At 41.6% G+C, this 22,477-nt stretch overlaps 1 protein-coding gene across 2 annotated transcripts in view; it reads left to right on the forward strand.

Annotated features, from left to right (window-relative positions):
• Positions 1 to 22,477, forward strand: part of Lrp12 (LDL receptor related protein 12) — an 87,880-nt gene that overhangs the window by 37,339 nt on the left and 28,064 nt on the right. Inside the window, exon 2 of one of the 2 annotated variants that reach the window (XM_075961087.1) lies at positions 14,572 to 14,628. The exons of the other annotated variant lie outside the window; for it this stretch is intronic. Coding sequence (XP_075817202.1) covers positions 14,572 to 14,628 — 57 coding nt within the window. The remainder of the gene's footprint in view (positions 1 to 14,571; positions 14,629 to 22,477) is intronic. 2 annotated transcript variants of the gene reach the window in all.

Here is a 22,477-nt window from a genome sequence, read left to right on the forward strand (position 1 = left end):
AGTCGTCACCCCTCATCAAGGAAAACCTTTGCAGTAGCTTTGCAACAGCTGGAAACCATTCGAGACAACCACTGCCAGTCCAAATATAGAGCTATGGAGCTCCCCCCCCCCCCACAAAAAAAAGTAAGAGCAAACACTATAAGTTGTCAGAAATGTTTTAGTTTACAAATCTGAGACAGTGGATTAAAATACCAAGAAGACTGAAATAATACCTACATGTTTTAAGTCCTTTGTACAAACCTGTCACAAGAACATTTTGTGTGCCGTATACTAAGCATAAACACTACCAGGGTTTTTGTGGGGGGGGGGGAGGTTTGTTGTTGTTGTTTTGCTTTTGTTTAGTTGGGTTTGTTTTGTTATTTCATTTTCATGTTTTTCAGTGGAGACCTTAAGATAAAATAGTGAGACCCTACATGTTCCCCAGAATTAAGCCCCAGCAACCATTAACTCAGACCTAGCTCCGTGTCCTGCCCATTGCCCTGGTGATGGTTTTCCTCCACCATATTTTAACACAGATAACAGTCGTCATTGTACACACTGTTTTTTAAATTTATAAAAGATCTATTTTTATTTATGTGTGTGTAGGTGTGTGCCACATATGTGTGGGTTCCCACAGAGGTTGTGTGACCCCCCCTCAAGCTGTAATTACAGGAGGTTCCCACCTTGGTGCTGGGATCCAAACTTGGGGCCTTCTAAAAGAACAGTACATATGCTTAACTGATCAGCCATCTCTCAGGCCTCGTCCATCGATACATATTTTTTATTGAAAAAATAGATGTTTTTTCTCACATAATATAGCCTCATTACAGTCTCATCTCCCTCTGTTCCTCCCTACAGCCCCTCCCACCTAGAGTCACTGCCTTTCTGTCAAACAAGCTTCTAAGGGACAATAATAAATTAAAATATGTAAAATAAGTTAAAACAAAACTAACACACTGGAATTGGATAAAACACAAAAGGAAAAGAGCCGAAGAGAAGGCACAAGAATCAGAGACCCACTCATTCACATACTCAGGACTCCCATAAAAACACTAAACTAGAAGCCATAATATATATGCAGATGACCTGTGCAGGCCCCATGCAGACACATGCAGGCCCATGCAGCCCCCATGCACACCTGTGCATGCTGCCTCAGCCTGAGTTCATATGAGCTTTGCTCATGCTGATTTAGAGGGCCTGGTTCCCCTGGTGTCCTCATCCCCTCTGACTCTTACGCTTTCTGCCTCCTCTTCAGTGGGGTTCCCTGAGTCCTGACAGAAACATCCATTTAGAGCTGAGTGTTCCAAGGGTCTCATTCCTTACATGATGCCTGGCTGTCTGGCTGTGGGTCTCTGTATGGTTCCCATCTGCTGCAGAAGGGAGCTTCTCTGCTGGCTGAGCAAGGCACTGATCTATGAGTGTAGAATATTGTTAAGTCATTTTATAGCTACTTCCTCTTTTTCTTTCAGTTTTCTTTTTTATTTCATTGTTTAGAATGGTATTTGGTTTTATCCTAGCCCCTGAGCTATCTAGGTTCAGGTTCTCGGTCACCCAAGTAGTGTTACATACGGGTTCTATCTCATGGGGCAGGCTTCAGTCTAATCACATGTTGGTTGGTTACTCCCACACACCTTTGTGCCACCATTGTACAAGTGGTGGTCAGGACATCCTTGTAAACGGAAGGGTTTTTGTCTGGGTTGATGTTTATGTTTCTCTGTTGATAACATGCAGAGTACCGAAGACACTAGAACACAGGGCGGAGGCTGTGTGTAGACACAGCTCTACTTCATAGTCAGTGAGTTGTGTAAGCAGGCAGTGGAGCCTTGCCAACAGTTTGTGGAGAGCAACATGTTGACTTGGGAACAGCCTGGGTTGTTTGGTGATTCCCGTGGGACCCCTTTGGCCAACACCTACTGGAACTGGTGTATCTACCTGCTTCTGCCTCGTGGGAGCTCTGTAGTATAATTGGAGATCAGGGGCAAGATCTCCATCAGTTCTTTACTTATTCAGGATTGTTTTAGCTATCCTGGGTGGGTGGGTGTGTGTTTCCATATGAAGCTGAGATCCTTTTAAGATTTGTCAAGAATTTTGATAAGGATTGCATTAAATCTGTGGATGGCCATTTTTACTCTATTAATCCTATCAGTCCATGAACATGGGAGGTTTTTCAGTCTTTGGACATCGTGTGCCATCAAGTTTTTATCATACAAGTCTTTCGCTTGCATGTATGGTTAGAATTACTCCAAGATATTTTATATTATTTGAGGCTATTATGTGTTGTTTTCCCGATTCTTTCCCTCTCTCTGTCATCTGTATATAGGAGTGCTGTTGATTTTCATGAGTCAATTTTATATCCAGCTACTTTGCCGAAAGTGTTTATCTGCTGTAGGAGTTTCCCAGTGGAATTTTTGAGGTCTCTTGTGTATAGTATCATATCATCTGCAAATAAAGACATTTGGACTCCTTTCCAGTTTGTATCCCATGGTCTCTTCCAGTTGTGTTTTGTTACAGCTAAGACTTCGGGTGCTGTGTTGACTAGGTATGGAGAGACTGGACAACCTTGTCTTTCTATGATTTTAGCAGAATTGCTTTGAATTTTTCTCTAGTTAAGTTGATGTTAACTAAAGGCTTGTAAGTTGTCTTTATCATATTTAGGTATGTCCATTACATCCCTAATCTCTCTAGGAGATTAAAAGTATCAAGAAGGGGTGTTGGATTTTGTTCAAAGGCCTTTTCTGCATCTAATGAGCTGATCTTGTGGTTTTTGACTTTCAGTTTGTTTGTATGGTGGATTACATTTATCAATTTATGTATGTTGAACCATCCCTGCATCTCTGGGAAGAAGCCCACTTGATCATGGTAGATGATCTTTTTGATATTTTCTTGGATTCAGCTTGTAAGTATTTTTTTTTTGAGAATTTTGCATCGATATTCATAAGGTAAATTGGTCTGTAATTGTATTTGTTTGATCTTTATGTGTTTTGGGTGTTAGGGCAACTGTGGCCTTGTAATATGGGTTGGGCACTATTCTATTTTGTAGACTAATTTGAGGAGTGTTGTCATTAACTTTTCTTTGAAAGTCTGGTAGAATTCTGCACTGGAACCATCTGACTCTGGACTTTCTTTGGTTGGGAGACTTTTAATGACTTTCTATTTCACTAGGAGTTATAGGTCTGTTTCAGTTGCTTATCTGTGGCACCTATGGAGAAGATCATCCATTTCTTTTTGATTTTCCAATTTGGTAGAGTACAAGTATGGGAAAAAAGTATGTCCTTATAATTCTCTGGATTTTCCTCAGTGTCTGTTATGTCTCCTTCTTCCTTTCTGGTATTAATAGTTTGACTCTTTTTCTCACCACCTTTTAGTTAATTTAAATAAAAGTTTGTCAATCTTATTTTTTTCTAAAAGAACCAACACTTCATTTTATTGAAACTTTGTATTTTGTTTATTCATTTCTATTTTATTGATTTTAGCCCTGAGTTTGATCATTTCTTGCCTTCTACTCCTTTTGGATGTGATTTCTTCTTTCTGTTCTAAAGTTTTCAGATGTGCTGTTATTTTACTACTATGAGATCTTGCCAATGTTTTTATGTAGATACATAATACTATGATCTTGCCTCTTAGAACTGACTTTATTGTGTCCCATAAGTTTGTTTTGTTTGCCTTTTTGAGACAGGCTTTCTCTGTGTAGCTCTGGCTGTCCTGGAACTCACTCTGTAGATGAGGCTAGCCTCGAACTTACAGAGATCCGTGTGCCTCTGCCTCATGAGTGTTGGAGTTAAAGGCATGCGCCACCACTGCCCGGCTTGTCCCATAAGTTTGAATTGTTGTGTATTCATTTTCATTTGATTCTAGAAAGTCCTTAATTTTCTTTTCTTAGTTTCCATCTTGACTCATTTTTCATCCAGTAGTAAGTAGTTCAGTTTCAATAAGTGTGTAAGCTTTCTGTTGTTTCTGTTGCTGTTGATGTCCAGCTTTGCTCCTTGGTCAGACAGAATTCAAGGATGAAAACAGAGACGGCACTTTTCGTTTCCCAGCCACCCAGACCCAAATAACCACGCAGAAACTATATTAATTACAACACTGTTAGACCAAAGGCTTAAGTGTATTTCTAGCTAGCTCTTACATCTTAACCCAATTCTATTATTTCATATTTTACCATGAGGTAAAATATGAAGATATTTCATATTTATGGTTAACTCATGTCTTGCTTCTTGGAGCTACATGGTGTCTGCCTGACTCTGCCTTCTTTCTCCCCTGCATTCAGTTTAGTTTTCCTGCCTAGCTATATTCTGCCCTGCCATAGGCCAAAGCAGCTTCTTTATTAACCAGTGGTAATAAAATATATTCATAGCATACAGAGGGGAATCCCACGTCACAAGGAGTTATTTCAGTTTTCTTGTATTTGTTGAGACTTGCTTTGTGTCCAAGTATGTGGTCAATTTTGGAGGAAGTTCCATGAGCTACTAATATGAAGGCATGTTCTTTTGGGTTTGAGTTAAATGTTCTGTGAGTATCTTTTAGATCTGTTTGGTTTATAATGTGGGTTAACTCCATCATTTCTCTCAAGGTTTTATCCAGATGACCTGTGCATTGTTGAGAGTGGAATGTTGAAGTTGCTGCTATTAGTGTGTGAGGGTCTGTGATTTAAGCTGTTGTTGTATTTTCTTTTATTCTAGCCCCACATTGGAACGCCAGAATATAGTTGGTTGTTTTTTGCTCTTTTGGCTTTGGGGGGCCTTCCACCCAGCTCCCAAATAAATCATATAGAGTCTTACTGTTTCTTATGAACTCCTGACCTTAGCTTGGCTTGTTTCTAGCCAGCTTTATCTTAACTTAAATTATCTCATTTATCTTTTGCCTCTGGACTTTTACCTTTCTGTATTTCTGTATATCTTACTTTGACTCTTGTTCCATGACTGGCCCCTGATGTCCTCTCTCCTTATTCTCTCTTGCTCCTGCTGCTGCTTCCCAGATTTCTCCCATTTATCCTCTCTGCCTCCCAGCCCAGCCTATCCTTTCTTCTGCCTCCCTATTGGCCTCCGGCTCTTTATTAGACCATCAGGTGTTTTAGACAGGCAAAGAATCACACTTGGCAGAGTTAAACAAATGCAATGCACACAAAAGCAGCACAGCCTTACGTCATTAAACAAATGGTCCACAGCATAAACCAATGTGACACACCTTAAAGTAATACTCCACAACAAGCTGTAGTCCTGTTTCTCTCACAGACTTGAGTGCCCTTGTGTTTGGTACACAGATGTTAAGAATTTCAGTGTCCTCTTTTGGATTTTCCCTTTGGTGAGTCTATACTGTCCTTCACTATCTCTTCTGATTAATTTTGGTTTGAAGCCTATTTTGTCAGACACTAAAATGGCTACACCAGCTTGCTTTTTGCACCCATTTGCTTGAAATATTCTTTTTTATCCTTTCACCCTGAGGTTATGTCTGTCCTGATTTTAATATTTTAAAATGTACCTCTAAAGGACAAAGTGCTTTCATTTTTAATGACTGTAAATGCTATATTAATTTATTATTAGTTTTAAATAAAGCCCCTCGGCTTTATTAAAGAATTCAGCTAGGTTCAAATTTACACTTGTTTAAGCTTTTGTTTTGTTTTGTTTTCTGTTTGTAAGTTCATTCACAGCCTTTTGAAAGTTGTTTTTTGTAAGCAACCAAATATTTTTTAAAGAAACTAATCTTTCAATTTCCACTCTGGAGTTTGCCACGTGTATGTCAGTAATGCAATTGAAGATGCTTCCTGTCCTCTGCCTTTCCAGTTGGAATTGGATTTAGAACCAAGTCTACATGGCCACAGGAGCTGTTTCGAATCTATGGTTGAATTAATTACAATTAAATCAAATTAACTTATTTGTTACAGTACAGTGCCCTCATTTCAGATGACCAATATCCTCCACATGTACCAAATGGCTGCCGAGTGAGGTGGTGTGTCTGTGCTGTGTGCTTATCTACTGGGAGGCAGGCAGTGTCCCCATGCCTCCTGCCTCCTTTCTTGACTTTCATGGCTAATGCCCAAGTTCGTTATGTCATTAAAGGGCCCAGAACGCTGACCATGTTCTAAAGTCACTTGCCACTGGCATGATCCCCGAACACTTGGCTGCTGCCTTACCTTACTTGGGCCGTGTCATTTCTCAGAAGTGCTGGGAAGTGAAGATACAGCAGAGCTTGTGTGCGGGTTAAAGGGACAGGAAGTTACAGTTAAAAATGAGCCCCAGGTACGTGGATCCTTAGGTAAGGGTAAGGATCGGATTGATTCGAAAGGAAGGAAGACGCTGCAGCTATAGCTTGCCCTTCGCCAGCCATCTGCTTGTTCCTTTTCTCTTCTTAATAATGTTTTAAATTAACACGTCACCCTCAGCCTGGGACCTCTTTCCATTCATTTTCTTGTGAGAAACTTGTCATGGAACTTCAACAGCTGTCAACAGAGAGACAGGACTGGCATTCTGTCTTCCTGTGGGTGTGACGTCTGGAACCACTGCAGCTGCTTTGTTAGGCTGAGGATGACAGCAGCCAGCAGGATTAGCGCCAGGAAGCTAAATCTCCGAACCAAATCTTGTCTGGAGTCCAGCCTGCCTCTCCTTTTTCTGAATTAACTTTATTAAGGTAAAATTTGCATGCATTAATATGTGCTCTTTTTGACCATACATTTTGGTGAATTTTGCTGACATAAGTGCACACGAGACACTTCCCAAAATACAGGAACCACACGATCATCTCAGACTGTTCTTTCCTTGCTTCCACAGGTCAGTTACCCTCGCTACCGATTGTAGAAACTACTGATCTTTCCTGTCTCTCTGTGAAGTGTTTCTGTAACTGGATTTAGTGGCTAAAGTCCCACCTCCAGCAGCCCCGACAGGCAAGGCTGGGCCACGCATGCCCATACCCCAACTAAAGAGAAGAGGAATGGCAAAAAGGCAGGAAATGCAGTTGATGCACCAAGAAGAGACACGAAGGGTCCAGTACCTCCGTACATCTTTGGGGTGCTGACATGAGCTTTGGTTTTAAGTGAAGGAAGGATTAGGACAAGGACAAGAAGGCTCAGAGCACATCTGGATGAGACATAGTTAGCTGTCTACCCAGGATGGGGTCTGGAGGCCTCAGCACTGTGGATGTACATGGTAGTCTAAGGAAGAAGGGGAGCAGTCTGGTTGTGTGAGGTGGCTGCTGGGGTGCTGGGATCCAGAGTGACAACAGGCCCCGTGCCTTCAGCCTGGAAGGAGGGTGACAGGTTGGCAGATGCCCTGCAGTGATTCCCGGGCTCGTGCAGACTTGAAGCAGACAGACACACAGCAAAGGCGGGGCTTTAGGGCATAAAGGAGGACTTGGTGCTGGCTGCTGTTTCATAAAGAATTTCTAAGTGCTTGCTCCTTCTAGACATTTCCTGGCTTTTTTAGATTTGTTCGCTTGTTTAATGTTTTCATTTCCCTTCCATAGGTGTGTGTTTGGTAGTGCATATTCATCGTGAAAAGAAATTTCCTAAAAGGTTGTGCAATTTTGTGTTCTCACTAGCAATTTTTAAAAATATTTTATTATACTTTTATTAAGTAATGAATTTATCTATTTGGGTTGTGTGGGTGTATGTGCGTATGCACATGCATTCTGTGACCCACCTGTAGAGTTCAGAAGACAACTTGCAGAAGGCAGTTTTCTCTTTCTACCGTGTGGGGGTCCAGGGATAAAACTCAGGTCATCGGGGCTGGTGGCAAGCTTGCTTACCTAACACTGAGCCATTGGGGAGGTTCCAGAGAAGTTTCTGGAGAGGGATAGGAGTGGTAACCATGAGTAAAGCACTCAGTCAGCCCCACTGCGTTGTGCATGTTCTGATTGCTGGTGATACCCAGGCGATCGTCTGCAATACTCCGCCTGAGAGCTTTTCCACACCTGAAAGAACTTTAATTGGGTGAACTAGAAGTGTAACTTTTGCCTTGTAGCAAGGCTTGATCTGTCTGCTTGGGAAGACTCATGATACACTCATGCGGGTTAGTCTAAGGCCAGGACCCTGATGGCCTTGATACACATTTGGGGAGGTGGGTAATTGTTTTTGCAAGGTTTCAGCCTATCATGTACTTAATATTACTGCTACCTCTCAATCCCAGTTTGTTCCCTCGGCCTAACAAGTTTTCCCTGCTCTGCCAGGATGTTCCTGGTCCAGGAGCTCTCCGGGCAGAAAGCCTGTGCAATAACAGAACCCACCTTGTTGTCCCTTTGGTCCCAGCAGTCGCCGTCTTACATCATCGACTACTGTCTAGACCTGAGTTTTAGTCACCGTTACCCCAGCTTTTTTCAGCGGGGACTTGGTGGATTATTCCAGTTCTTGTCATGACCTGTAGGGGGAGGCTTATGTGTGAGTTTCTTATTTTCGCTTATTTTCTCTGTGTGTGTGTGTGTGTGTGTGTGTGTGTGTGTGTGTGTGTGTGTGTATGCTCATTTCAAGTCCCAACCCTTCACTGGTTTTCCCCATAGCTATTTTTCTTTTTACAGTCTAGAATTTTCCAAATAAATGTGCAGTTACATAATCTACAGATACAGGTTGGCATTTCTTTTGCAGTTCTCAGTGTCTGTGAATTACCAGTTGAATTGCCTGATATGGGAACTAGATAGAGTGTGCACACTATCCCCGAGTCTTACTTTTGGCAGAAAGTCCCTAACATTTCCCTCTATGAGTAGGACACTTGCATTCCTTGCTTTTATTTCATGTATTGTTGAGTAATTTTCTCAAGAGACTGCCAGCCCCTTTGGGGCCAGTACTTGGTCTAACTCTTATTCCTATGTCACGTGTTCTTTATATGAGCAGCTAGAGAAAGACTGCATATCCCTATTTATGTCATGTTCTGTGCATGGAAAAATAGCAGAACCCATCTTTATACCATTGCTGCCCACGACTCTCCTCCCAAGAGTAGGACCTCGTGGAGGTGTGTACAAATGGCTGCATGTTCAGCAGTGTATTAACGTCATAGAAGCCCACTGCAGATTGGCCTAACCCGGTGCAGGGAATCAAAGTCACCTCCATCAGGTGTAAAGTACAGCAGGACCTCTGATACGGTTCTAGAGCAAACTCATTACTGCAATTGAAATTTCAGGCAGAATGAGGATGCAAATCAGATGAGATTTTACAGGTAGAACCAGTCTGGAGAGCTTGACGAGCCTAACTAGGTATTTAAACTTTTTCTTTAAATATAGTAAAAGACAAACTATACTGGTTTGCTTGTTTTGTTTTTGCAAGTGTGTGTGTGTGTGTGTGTGTGGTTAAGTCTCATAACTAACTGCTCTGTGTGTGTGTGTGTGTGGTTAAGTCTCATAACTAACTGCTCTGTGTGTGTGTGTGTGGTTAAGTCTCATAACTAACTGCTCTGTGTGTGTGTGTGTGGTTAAGTCTCATAACTAACTGCTCTCTCTGTGTGTGTGGTTAAGTCTTATAACTAACTGCTCTGTGTGTGTGTGTGTGTGGTTAAGTCTCATAACTAACTGCTCTGTGTGTGTGTGTGTGGTTAAGTCTCATAACTAACTGCTCTCTGTATGTGTGTGTGTGTGGTTAAGTCTCATAACTAACTGCTCTCTGTATGTGTGTGTGTGTGTGTGTGTGGTTAAGTCTCATAACTAACTGCTCTCTGTATGTGTGTGTGTGTGGTTAAGTCTCATAACTAACTGCTCTCTGTATGTGTGTGTGTGTGGTTAAGTCTCATAACTAACTGCTCTGTGTGTGTGTGTGTGTGTGTGGTTAAGTCTCATAACTAACTGCTCTGTGTGTGTGTGTGTGTGTGTGGTTAAGTCTCATAACTAACTGCTCTGTGTGTGTGTGTGTGTGTGGTTAAGTCTCATAACTAACTGCTCTCTCTGTGTGTGTGGTTAAGTCTTATAACTAACTGCTCTGTGTGTGTGTGTGTGTGTGTGTGTGTGTGGTTAAGTCTCATAACTAACTGCTCTCTGTGTGTGTGTGGTTAAGTCTCATAACTAACTGCTCTGTGTGTGTGTGTGTGTGTGTGTGGTTAAGTCTTATAACTAACTGCTCTGTGTGTGTGTGTGTGGTTAAGTCTCATAACTAACTGCTCTCTCTGTGTGTGTGGTTAAGTCTCATAACTAACTGCTCTGTGTGTGTGTGTGTGGTTAAGTCTCATAACTAACTGCTCTCTGTATGTGTGTGTGTGTGGTTAAGTCTCATAACTAACTGCTCTCTATGTGTGTGTGTGGTTAAGTCTCATAACTAACTGCTCTCTGTATGTGTGTGTGTGTGTGTGGTTAAGTCTCATAACTAACTGCTCTCTGTATGTGTGTGTGTGTGGTTAAGTCTCATAACTAACTGCTCTCTGTATGTGTGTGTGTGTGGTTAAGTCTCATAACTAACTGCTCTGTGTGTGTGTGTGTGGTTAAGTCTCATAACTAACTGCTCTCTGTATGTGTGTGTGTGTGGTTAAGTCTCATAACTAACTGCTCTCTGTATGTGTGTGTGTGTGTGTGGTTAAGTCTCATAACTAACTGCTCTCTGTATGTGTGTGTGTGTGGTTAAGTCTCATAACTAACTGCTCTCTGTATGTGTGTGTGTGTGGTTAAGTCTCATAACTAACTGCTCTGTGTGTGTGTGTGTGTGTGGTTAAGTCTCATAACTAACTGCTCTGTGTGTGTGTGTGTGTGTGTGGTTAAGTCTCATAACTAACTGCTCTGTGTGTGTGTGTGTGTGTGTGGTTAAGTCTCATAACTAACTGCTCTGTGTGTGTGTGTGTGTGTGTGGTTAAGTCTCATAACTAACTGCTCTGTGTGTGTGTGTGTGGTTAAGTCTCATAACTAACTGCTCTCTGTATGTGTGTGTGTGTGGTTAAGTCTCATAACTAACTGCTCTCTGTATGTGTGTGTGTGTGTGTGGTTAAGTCTCATAACTAACTGCTCTCTGTATGTGTGTGTGTGTGGTTAAGTCTCATAACTAACTGCTCTCTGTATGTGTGTGTGTGTGGTTAAGTCTCATAACTAACTGCTCTCTGTATGTGTGTGTGTGTGGTTAAGTCTCATAACTAACTGCTCTCTATATGGTGGAAAGAAATCGTAGGACGCCAAGAATGCACTATTATGAGCTTTCAGTCATTAACGCTGCTTGTCCATCTGGACTGGGGTAGCTGTTTCCAATGGGTTTTAACTCCAAGAGCTAAGCAATGTTTCTTTCATAAACAGGAAGTGCGTGCATGTCTGGATCCTTTGTTTTTAAGTGAGAAATACACCGTGGGAGTTGATATAGAGTCTGAGTTCGTCTCTAAAGTAAGCAATATAGATGTTTTAGTGACTAATGACTGCGTCCAGGGTTCTACGCAGTTACTGCTCTGAAGAGAAAGCTACTAAAATGTAAGAAGCTGTGGTTTCTTCATACGTAAAATGACTGTTCAGTGTTAAGGGCTCACTTAACGGATGCTTGCAAGGCATTTAGGAGTTAGCTGGCACATAGCTGCCAACCCTTCGGTGTGGTTTTTATTCAAGAGCTTTAGCTACTGAATGAAGAGAGAACAGAAAGAAACCACCAGATGGAGAGACCATAAATATAAGCATTATTTATAATACCACCACTTTATACAAGTGAACAAGCCAGGCTTTCAAGAAGTCATCCAATTAATGTCAGTGTCTAAATGCCACAGAGCTGGGGTCGGATCCCAGCAGTCAGTACTGGAATTTATGCCATCACCACACACATACCTGAGCGTCACACAACTTCCCTCCTGGTTGTCACAACTCCAGAAGCGTACAAAGTGTTTAGTTAGGACCATTAATCCTGTCTAGTTTGTGAGGTGGGGACCATTAACCCTTCTTATTATTTAGTGAAATGAAGACCATTAGCCCCTTGTAGTATTGAATTAGTGATACTAGAAACAAAATACGTCAGAAGACTTAGGTACCAGTGAAGTTTACATTGAAAACCTTTTAGGTGTCACCCGCTCCATTGGCTGGCATTTTAACTAGCCGGCTGCTGACATGTGGTTAGAGAAGTGATATTTATTACAGTGCTTCCTTTTTCCAATATTTGCTATCAGTAAGGCTAGCATTCCGTGAGACTCTGTAGAGACTGTGAGTCCTGCTGCCACAGTAAAGAAGGTAGCATGTGTGCGTGTGTGTGCGTGTATGTGTGTGTGTATGTATGTGTGTGCGCGTGTGTATGTGTGTGTGCGTGTGTATGTGTGTGTGCGTGTGTGTATGTGTGTGTGCGTGTGTGTGTGTGTGCGCGCACGCACATGCAAACACGCGCATCTGTGGTGTTCATTTCCTGACGTGGGAGGACCCAGAACTTTTTCCTTTGGGTTGTCACTGATAACATGGAAGTTTAAGTGATGCATTTGTTAAAATATTTTTGATAGCAGGACACCTAAATTAAGTTATCAGGTTCAGCTGATGTGAGTCAGAAACATCTGAGGTAATAACAACAAAATGTTCAATGTGAACAGAGATTATCATTTTTTTTTTGACTTCTGGGAAGAACTGTGTCCACACAGGAATGAGTATATAGGAAAGAAACAGGACCAGTTTTTCTATTTGAGGGTGTTAGCGGTTTCTGATAGCACGATGCTTCTCTGAAATCTGACGTTTTCAGCATTGAGCAATGCCACGTACTGTTCACCTAGAACGAAAGGCGATGACATTTGCTCACTTGTCTTTTGGTATTTTACATAGCATGAATAACATTTTTAAAGAAATCTGTGCCTATATATGGCAAATCCAGTCCTTGTTTAAACGTGCAGAGCATGCCTGTCTAACCCTGTTCCTGGAGTTTACAGGTTTACACACTGTAGACCTGTCAGAGTCTGTGTTGACGTGCACATGTATGCAGGTAACACACTAGCCTGCACACCAGGTGCTGGAGCTGGTGGTAGACGTTTGGCCACCTCATCTGAAACCCACAGTGTGCCACTTTTCTTCCTTCAGCCTGTTCGTGTTTACTGCTCTGGAAAAAGACTTCATGTAACTTAGGTCTAGCATTAAAATCCACAGTTTTCTATCCTCCTTCAAGGATATCAGAAGCACGGCTGTAATTTGTACATGTGCCCAAGCCCACACCACAGTGCTGCTCCAATTACACAGCTTTCACTTGGGTCCCTCTGCTTGGAGTGCGAAGGTCTGGGCAGTGGATGCTGCCCTTTGACAAACTGTGGTTGCTTAGCAAATGTGTTTCTTGTTTTGTTTCTTTCCCTTTAAAATGAGTAAGTTGTGTGTGGTGAAGAAGTGGACAGGATCTTTCTAATGGTTCTAGCTTTCCACGTGTATGATTTGCCTTGCTGGGCAAAAACAAATGGTGCTCATGTGGTATGAAACAGTGATTAAAATAAGCTGGGCCAGGTTTGCTCGTGTATTTAATGTCTCACGCCCCTGCTTTCTCTCGTTCTGTTGCGTTGTTTCTAACCGAGGGGCCGAAGCAGTCTCTCTCACTTGAGAACACAGCTGTGGGGACTGAGCTGGCTCTGCTGGGGTTGTTTCACTCTGCAGTAGTAGTTCTGTGCTCTGCCCAGTTGGGAAAAAATGAGCAACTGTTCAATGTTATGTGTCATGACATGGCTTCATCTTAGGAATCATGACATCTCTTATGTATTCATCTGTCAATGTTTTGAGCATCTGCTCTTCTGATCTAGGATATGTTAAAAAAAATGGTTGCCAGGGTTGCCAAATAAACAGACTCTCTTCTTACACCTCTTAATGAGGTAGAGATGGATGCTGGGTGATGATCCCTAATCCTGGAAGTGTAGTATATGAGGTGGGATGTTGGGCGATGATCCCTAATCCTGGAGTGTAGTATATGAGGTAGGATGTTGGGCGATGATCCCTAATCCTGAAAGTGTAGCACTCAGAAAAGGAAGGTTATCGGTTATAGTCTTGCAGTTTTGTTTTCTCCATGTTCAATCTGAAATAATTCTCCTTCCACATCCTACGTTTTACTCAACTGGCTTCAAGAAAGAGCTGGGCATGGCTTAGTGGTAGAGTGTTTTCCGTGCAAGCACAGGATCCAGGATTTGTCTCCAGACAAACAACAGTGTTGGGGAGGATGATATTGATGGAAAATGATTTATAATAAAGTGAAAATGTCTCCTACCACATGAATACCTGAAGGGACTCCATGTGCTCTAATCCCTGGGAGCGGACACCTTAGTAGGTGGCAGTGGCACTTGGCAAGTTCCTTCCGCTTCTGTGGAAGGAAGTGTAGAAATCAGTGGCTTCCAGAGTGAGAAATAAAACTATTAAAACCATGAGAAAAAGGTTAAAGATATACAAGACAACAGAAGACCTTTGATAAACTAGAGCACCGGAGCATCACGGGACAGGCTCTGAACAGTGTGTCTTAACTCCATCACCTCTTCAGTCAGCTCAGTTCCTGCTGATCTGTAGCTGATGGCTCCTGCTGGTGCACTCGGCTCTCTGGGGTTGAGAGATCTCTACATTGCACTGTATTGTGATTTCCAAAATGTTGTGTCTTACTCTTTCTTGTACATTGTTATAAAAATTGAGTTTCTGATAATTGAAAGTCATTCTGCATAGTTTTCTCTTAAGAATGTGAATTTTTTCTATGAGTTTTACCTTGGAAATTAGTTTATTTATTATGTTTGATTTTAGGAAATGGGGCTCTTGCAGAACTTTCTGAAAATGTGCATATTTCAGGAGTGTCAACTGGTAAGTCATCTTTTGTAATGTTTAAATTTCATGCATGACTTATATGGTAAATACTGAAAGCCACCTGGTATCTTATGAAGTGATATTTGGCTATAAAAATTATTGCTGCTTTCACAGCATGTAATAAGGAAGGAAGGAACTGGAACATGGAGAAATTCTCATAAGATAAAGTGATATTGCATGCCTGAGGGTTGGTTATACTTTTCCAAACAGACTATGTAATTATTTTCATGTGAAAGTTAAACCAAGAGAAAAGTCAGCTCGAGTAGAATTAGGTATTTTCTCTCCATGCAAACTTGTGTAAAATGAAATTAATTTTGAATGTTATCCTTAGAATTTACAGCCTTAGCAATGAAGTGTCTGGTTAGATGTTTTAGGTGAGATAAAGAGATACTCCACAAGAACCTGCTTACTTGTGTGCCCAGTTGTTAGCATCCTTGGCTCTGTGGAAGCAGAAGTCAGTGAGAGGAGCAGAGTCTTCACCCACCTGAGCTACGGCTCCGTGACCACGGGCCATGGCGGCACAGCCGTCAATTGTGGATGACTTCCAGCGTCTTACTGCATTTGCCCCATTAACTGTAGTTACCACATATCAAAAACTATCTCTTCATATATGGAAATAGCTTACTATTAATAATTACTAATAACTCTTCATTTCCCTCTATTATTGATAAGATTTGGGTAGTTAAAAGTCACACCACACTATCAGTCCACTGAGTTTCTATTATAAATTTTACAGTTCTTGTGTTTTTTTTCTTCCATAAAGCAGAATTGGAAGTTTGTTGTTGGTTTTATATCTCTGACTTTGTATTCAGGACATTAGTGCTCTTACCATGCGCTCTGGTCTTTGTCCTCACTAAACACTCAAACACACCTGGTCTCCAGAAATCAAAGTCGTCTTCGTCATTCGTCCACATTTTTTTCACTTTTTCACAGGCATTTAATTGTGTATCGATTTTATACCTCAAAAACAAGGTTTTTAAATTTTATCTTATCTATTACTGTATGAGTTTGGCACCCGTGAGGAGGTCAGAGAACACCTGTGGGAGTCGGGTCCCTTCCACAGTGGGCTGCAGGTGAAAACCAAGCAGGGCCTTGAGCATGGCAGGCAAGTGTCCTTCCTACCCCTCAGCCTCACCTCTAACTCTGTTATTACTGCTGTTGTCGGGTGGGCAGGTGGGCACTAAAGACAGGAGCTCTGTCACCCACACTTTCTTCCAAGTAGCTGTGGCTAGTTGACTAATCCTCCTGCCTCCACCTTTCAAAGCTGAGATTATGAGATTACTGGTCTGTGCCCCACACACACACACCCCTTTTTGTTGTTTTTGAGACGGGATGTCACTGTGTAGCCCAGTTGTCCTACATTCTTATCCCCCTGCCTTGCGAGGCTAGTATGGAATCACTGGTTCACAGCACCGTGCCCAGTAAGAGTTGGTGTGTTTGATCACTACCAGTGTTTACTGTACTAGAAATTAAAGCTGAGAAGTTGCCTTAAAACTTACAAGTTTGATTTACAATAACAAGAAAGAGTTTATTGCAACCTTGTGACTATAGCAGAGTTTTATTAAAGTAGACTTTTCAGGACAAAAGAGTCAACAGTATTGTTGTTTTATAATATTGTAAAGCCTTTATTGATGGATTTAAAGCAGCTAGGTTCTCAACATCTGTTTCTGCATTCAGTCTTTTCAAACATAAGGTTTTATTTGATACGTGAAAATAATCTAATTGATATGTAACTAAAAACGTAAAGGAGTATTTTAACAATCTTTTTCAGACAACTGTTACAAAAATCCAACAGATGATAGCTTCTCAAGGTTAGCCACAGTTGGAATCTGAATTCATGTGTGAGCTTTCTGTGTTCTGTGACACTGCAATCTGTTCGGCTTTGGCCTCGGAATACATTTTTATTACCGTATATGATTCTATAGAATGTCAGTCACAACTGTTTGCTGAGTTGTAAGGACTAATATGGAATGTGAAAAGCCACAGAAATTTGGACATATTTAATATCAAATTGTAAGTTTATTATCAATGCATCAGGACTAAATTATACTTCTTACTTTGGTCTGTTTGCTTGAGATCAGGGCTGCTGGACTCTTGCTTAGCCTTGCCTTTGCTCTTAGTAAATTCCTGTTGGAGAAACATCAGCAGAAAGTCATGCTTTAAAAGGAGTCAGCTGTGTTCTCTCTGTGAGCCTTTCCCCACTTAGGAATCGCAGACACGTGTAGACGGACCTATTGTTTGCCAGGGCTGCCATAGCACAGCACCCAGACTAAACAACGTAATGTGTGTTCTCCTGAGCCTGCAGGCTAAAAGCCCACAATCAAGATGTGGCAAGAATAGTTTCTTCTGCATTCTCTCTGTGGCTTTTAGATGCCATCTTCCTACATCATGCCCTGGAATCTGTCCTAATGTCTTTTGAAGTTACATCATAATATCCCACCCATGTGACCTCATTTTAACTTAATTACCTCACCAAAGAGTCTCCATGTAATTACAATGGCTCTCTGAAGTACTAGCATTGAGACCTTAAAAAATGAATTTTGAGGACAATACAATTCACCCCATAACAATGTATATTTTAATTATGTGGATTTATACATCAATAAAATACTCCATTTCAGAAGACAGCAAAACCTTATTAATATGGAATATTTTTTCTGAAGTTTAGTCTCATAAAAATTATTTTTATATGAAGAACAGCATGTAAGACCCATCCCTAGTATACATTAAAGAGGATAAATGGGTGTTTTCCAAAGGCTTTGCCCAGTGAGGGAAACTGTGTGTACACTGTTATACCTTGTGTGAAGTGTTTCCGGTTTGGAATGCTTAGGGACTGGAATGTTCATCATATGGTCTATTAATTAGAAATCTCAAAGATCTGAAATCCAGAATGCTCCAAATCTATAATGGCAACAACAAAACCTTTCAGATTTCAGAGCATTTTTGGATTTATATTTGGAGATTAGCAAAACACATGCTGTAAAGGTTTCTGAAATCCTGGCGTCCCTGCAGTGCTGGTCCCAGGCTGAGATGTCTCGCCTGAGCAGATTCCCTTGAAGAATCAAAGCTCGGGAGTCTGTGGTGCTGCCCGCTCTGCCCTCGGCCTTCACCTTAAGTTTTTCTACTCTGTTTAGTTCTGCAGCCCCTGTTCCAGCTGTCCACACTGTAAATCGACTGAAGGTTTTAAGTTAGGTTCTACTTTATCCAGTTAGTACGCTTTGAAAATGATTTAAAAAAAAATTTTCCCACAGGAAAAGTCAGGACCATCTCAGGCAAATCAGGGTGCATTGCACCCTGTATGCGGTGACTTTGTTTTATTCTACAATAAAGCACTGATGTGGACCTTGTGCCCCATAATAGTGGGAGTAAATGCCTTAGTTACTTCTCCACTGACAAAAGGGGATTACAGGAAGCCATGGCAGCAGCCAGCGGGAGCTTGAGGCAGCCTGGCCAAGGGTGAAAGGGTACTCAGCCAGCCTCCACTCCTTTTACACTCTAGGTCCCCTGCCCAGAGAATGGCCCCTCCCACAGTTCAGGTGACTCTTCTCACTTGAGTTAAGCTAGATCATGCCCTATAGGCATGTCCAGCCACCTAGCTCCAGGTGATAGGTTTTGTCAGGTTACAGTTAACAGGGACCCTCAGAGTAGGGAATGGGTCTCCAGGACCTACCTAATGGGAGAAGTGAGCATGTGCGAAGGGCACCTGTAGTGTGTCCTACTGTGAGAGACCCTGTGGTGAGTCATTAGCATATTAGCCAGATTTACAGAAGGCCCTGAGATGGCTCTGGTGGAGAGGGCATCAGTCTACTCCGGAGAGAGAGGTGTCTATGTGTGGCTGGTGGTACTTGGTCCCCACGCTTGCAGCATTTGTTTCTAACAGATTATTCCTTTCCGTCATTTTCTTCCTCTGAAAACTTGCAAGAGATATAAATTTGTCCTTTGCTCATTTTAAGGCTACAAGTTGATATAAAAGATATTAAATTATAAAGTCTGGTGACTGAATATGATAAAAAATATTAAATATCATATTTTAATATTTTTCCTTTTAATTTAGAACTATTTATCTTTTTGCTTTTTCATTTTTTTAAAGTTTAATGAAAGTGCAATTAATGAATAAATAGGAGTTTTGAAAAACACCCTAATTTAGAAGCAATCAAAAGTAAGAAAAGAATAATCAAATATTAGTTGTTTGATTCAAGTCAATATTATAAGTTAGAGTAAAATTTAGTTTAAATAAAATAACATCGTTAAAAATCAAATACACTTGTTTACTGTGTTCAAAGGACTTGTTATAATCAACCTGACCTAAAACATGGCCCCTTCTATGAAATAAAGATGCTATATTTTGACTATTTTTTTTTTAATAAAGAAATCACGTATAGGTTGAATGGATGACTTGGGTTAAGAACACTGACTGCTCTTCCAAAGGTTCTGAGTTCAACTCCCACAAGCATTCGGTGACTCCCAACCATCTCTAGTCGCATCTGGTGCCCTCTTCTGGCCTGCACGTACACATGCAGAGTACTTACATATAAAATATATATAAATTAATTCAATTCTTTAAAAGAGAAAGAAAATCACCTGTTCTCCTTAGACTCTAGCGTATTGCACTGAGAAGAGAAACGAAAGCATTTTCCTCTGGGGTCATTGAACCAAGAACAAGTCCAGATGTGAATTCTACCTTATGTTCTCTGTGTTCTCTGTTGCCTGTGAGTCAGTCTGCGCCTGCCTGAAAGCTTGTGAACCATGTCCCTCTGTCCCTGTGTCTGTTCATGTGTCTGTCCCTGTGTCTGTCCCTGTGTCTGTTCATGTGTCTGTCCCTGTGTCTGTCCCTGTGTCTGTCCCTGTGTCTGTCCATGTGTCTGTTCATGTGTCTGTCCCTGTGTCTGTCCATGTGTCTGTTCATGTGTCTGTCCCTGTGTCTGTCCCTGTGTCTGTCCCTGTGTCTGTTCATGTGTCTGTCCATGTGTCTGTTCATGTGTCTGTTCATGTGTCTGTCCATGTGTCTGTTCCTGTGTCTGTCCCTGTGTCTGTCCCTGTGTCTGTCCCTGTGTCTGTTCATGTGTCTGTCCCTGTGTCTGTCCCTGTGTCTGTTCATGTGTCTGTTCGTGTGTCTGTCCCTGTGTCTGTTCATGTGTCTGTTCATGTGTCTGTCCCTGTGTCTGTTCATGTGTCTGTCCCTGTGTCTGTCCCTGTGTCTGTTCATGTGTCTGTCCCTGTGTCTGTTCATGTGTCTGTTCATGTGTCTGTCCCTGTGTCTGTTCATGTGTCTGTTCATGTGTCTGTCCCTGTGTCTGTTCATGTGTCTGTCCCTGTGTCTGTCCCTGTGTCTGTTCATGTGTCTGTCCCTGTGTTTATCCCTGTGTCTGTTCATGTGTCTGTCCCTGTGTCTGTCTCTGTCACTGTGTCTATCCCTCACAAAGGGCCTCCTCTGTATTTAATGAACAGCACAGAAAGCTAAGGAAGGACCCCAGGAATCACATGGAGAAGCAGGAAACACTTTACAGAAATCTGTGCTAGCATTACAAGGGATTAAGTCACTTTCTTCAACTGATCCAGATGGCAAAATCATTGTTTATTCACCAGTATCCAGCATTCGTGGTGGATACTCTCCGAGATGATCCCTTCAGCATCTCTATCTATACTTTCCGTAAATGGCATGTAGGCATTGCTCTGGGCTGGGGCCTGGGAGAGCACATGATCTAAGACTGCAGCTATGCATTCGCTGTCAAAGCTACTTACACGGGAACTCCAAGGCAAGAGAGGTGGATGTAGCGAGCTGCGTGAAGCCACACCTGATGGAGATGTATAATCAACTCCTATGGCTAAAGTCTGGCTTATGCTATTATCACGCAATGATTATCAGCTGCTTGCATATGCGTGGGCCTATGGGCAATGCCCACCTGGTAATCCGGGATTGGCAGCCCATGCCTACTTAAGGGCTGGGAGAGGTTTGCCTGGAGAGAGGGGAGGAGAGAGAGAAAGTGAATAAAGTCCTGGAATAAACTGCAGTGAGAAGAGCTCCGGTGGTCGCGTCATCCTTGCTGGACAAGTTGGGGCGTGACAGGTGGATTGCTGCATTATTCTCTTAAAAGCAACTTAAAGAGCCAGGCTAAGCATACAGCAGACTAGCAGTCTTGAGTGAGCTCAGGATGTGTTGATAACTCTGCCTATGTGGTCCAGCAAAAGTTCAGTCTCTTGAGATGTAAGATGGTTTTGTCATTAGTGATCCTAGAGAAGCTAAATAAGGAGAACCCAAAGAAAAACATATAGGCATCCTCCTGAATATTAACCTTCAGCAAGCGATGAAAGGAGACAGAGACAGAGACCCAAATTGGAGCACAGGACTAAAATCTCAATGTCCAAATCAGGAGCAGAAGGAGAGAGAGCACGAGCATGGAACTCAGGACCGCGAGGGGTGCACCCACACACTGAGACAATGGGGATGTTCTATCGGGAACTCACCAAGGCCAGCTGGCCTGGGTCTGGAAAAGCCTGGGATAAAACTGGACTCTCTGAACATAGCGGACAATGAGGACTACTGAGAACTCAAGAACAATGGCAATGGGTTTCTGATCCTACTGCACGCACTGGCTTTGTGGGAGCCTAGGCAGTTTGGATGCTCAACTTACTAGACCTGGATGGAGGTGGGGGTTCCTTGGACTTCCCACAGGACAGGGAACCCTGATTGCTTTTCGGGCTGGGGGGAGACTTAATTGGGGGAGGGGGAGGGAAATGGGAGGCGGTGGCGGGGAAGAGACAGAAATCTTTAATAAATAAATAAATTAAAAAAAAAAAAGAAAACACCAGAGTGAAGAAAAAAATTATAAACTGAACCAACATGGTAAAATGAACCAGGAAAACAGTTAGTTTTTGAAAAATATGTTTAATTCAAATACTAGTAAAAGAATGTTTTCAAATAAAAAAAAAAAGATGGTTTTGTCATGATGTCACATGTCCCGGTACATGTGGGACTTTGATTTATATCATCTGTGCCTTTTCTGTGCTTACCTTAAAAACACATTTTCACTTGAATTATAGCTGATCTTAGTTTAAAGTTTATAGACTACTTGTTATTTTTCTTTGTGTTTATGTCCATTATGAATGCACAAAGTTTCCACCATGCAGGGCTTGCAGTTAATGTCTGGAGCACATCACTGGCTTTGTCCAGTGATTTCCCCAGCGAGATCATGCTGCAAAAGATGTATCTATTATTAGGTAATACATTGTGATATGAGCCTTATGCTTTTATTTCTAAGACTGTACTCACAGTCTGAAATTCTGGTAGAATTGCTGCATCAAAGGGGGTTGCAGCAGCTGGCGCAGCTGTGTGCAGCATATGTAAGCATTTACATTAGGTGTGATCATCATTTCTTGCTTAATATTTTTCCTTGTGCTATTTTTATCAAGTCCTAACCTTTTACTTCCCCTACTGTTTTTTAAAGAAGAAATTAATTGTTCCTCCTTTTGATTCCTAGCCTAGAGATGTACTGTTGTAAACAAAAGGAGTAAGGTTGACTTCTTTTTATAATTAGACAAAAACTATGCTCTTTTTAAAATTCCGATTGTTAATTAGAACAGATTTTGGAGCTTAATCCTTTTACAGCTGAAAGGGTTTTTGTTTTGTTTTTTCATTTAATTTTAATGTTAGGACTGACATGTCATATTCGATTCAACAGTGAGACAGTTCTGTGTTCCTACCTTTTAATATCAATAGTCAAATGTTCTAAATGAGGTTAGTTTATCTGGAATCTATTCTGCACTTGATATGAAATCTTTTATCAAGCAGAACGAGCATATGATAGCTAATAAAAGAATACTGCTTCCAAAATTCTTTAATCCTTGC

This window comes from Microtus pennsylvanicus, chromosome 2 (genome assembly GCF_037038515.1).
Source record: "Microtus pennsylvanicus isolate mMicPen1 chromosome 2, mMicPen1.hap1, whole genome shotgun sequence".
NCBI classification, from domain to species: Eukaryota; Metazoa; Chordata; class Mammalia; order Rodentia; family Cricetidae; genus Microtus; species Microtus pennsylvanicus.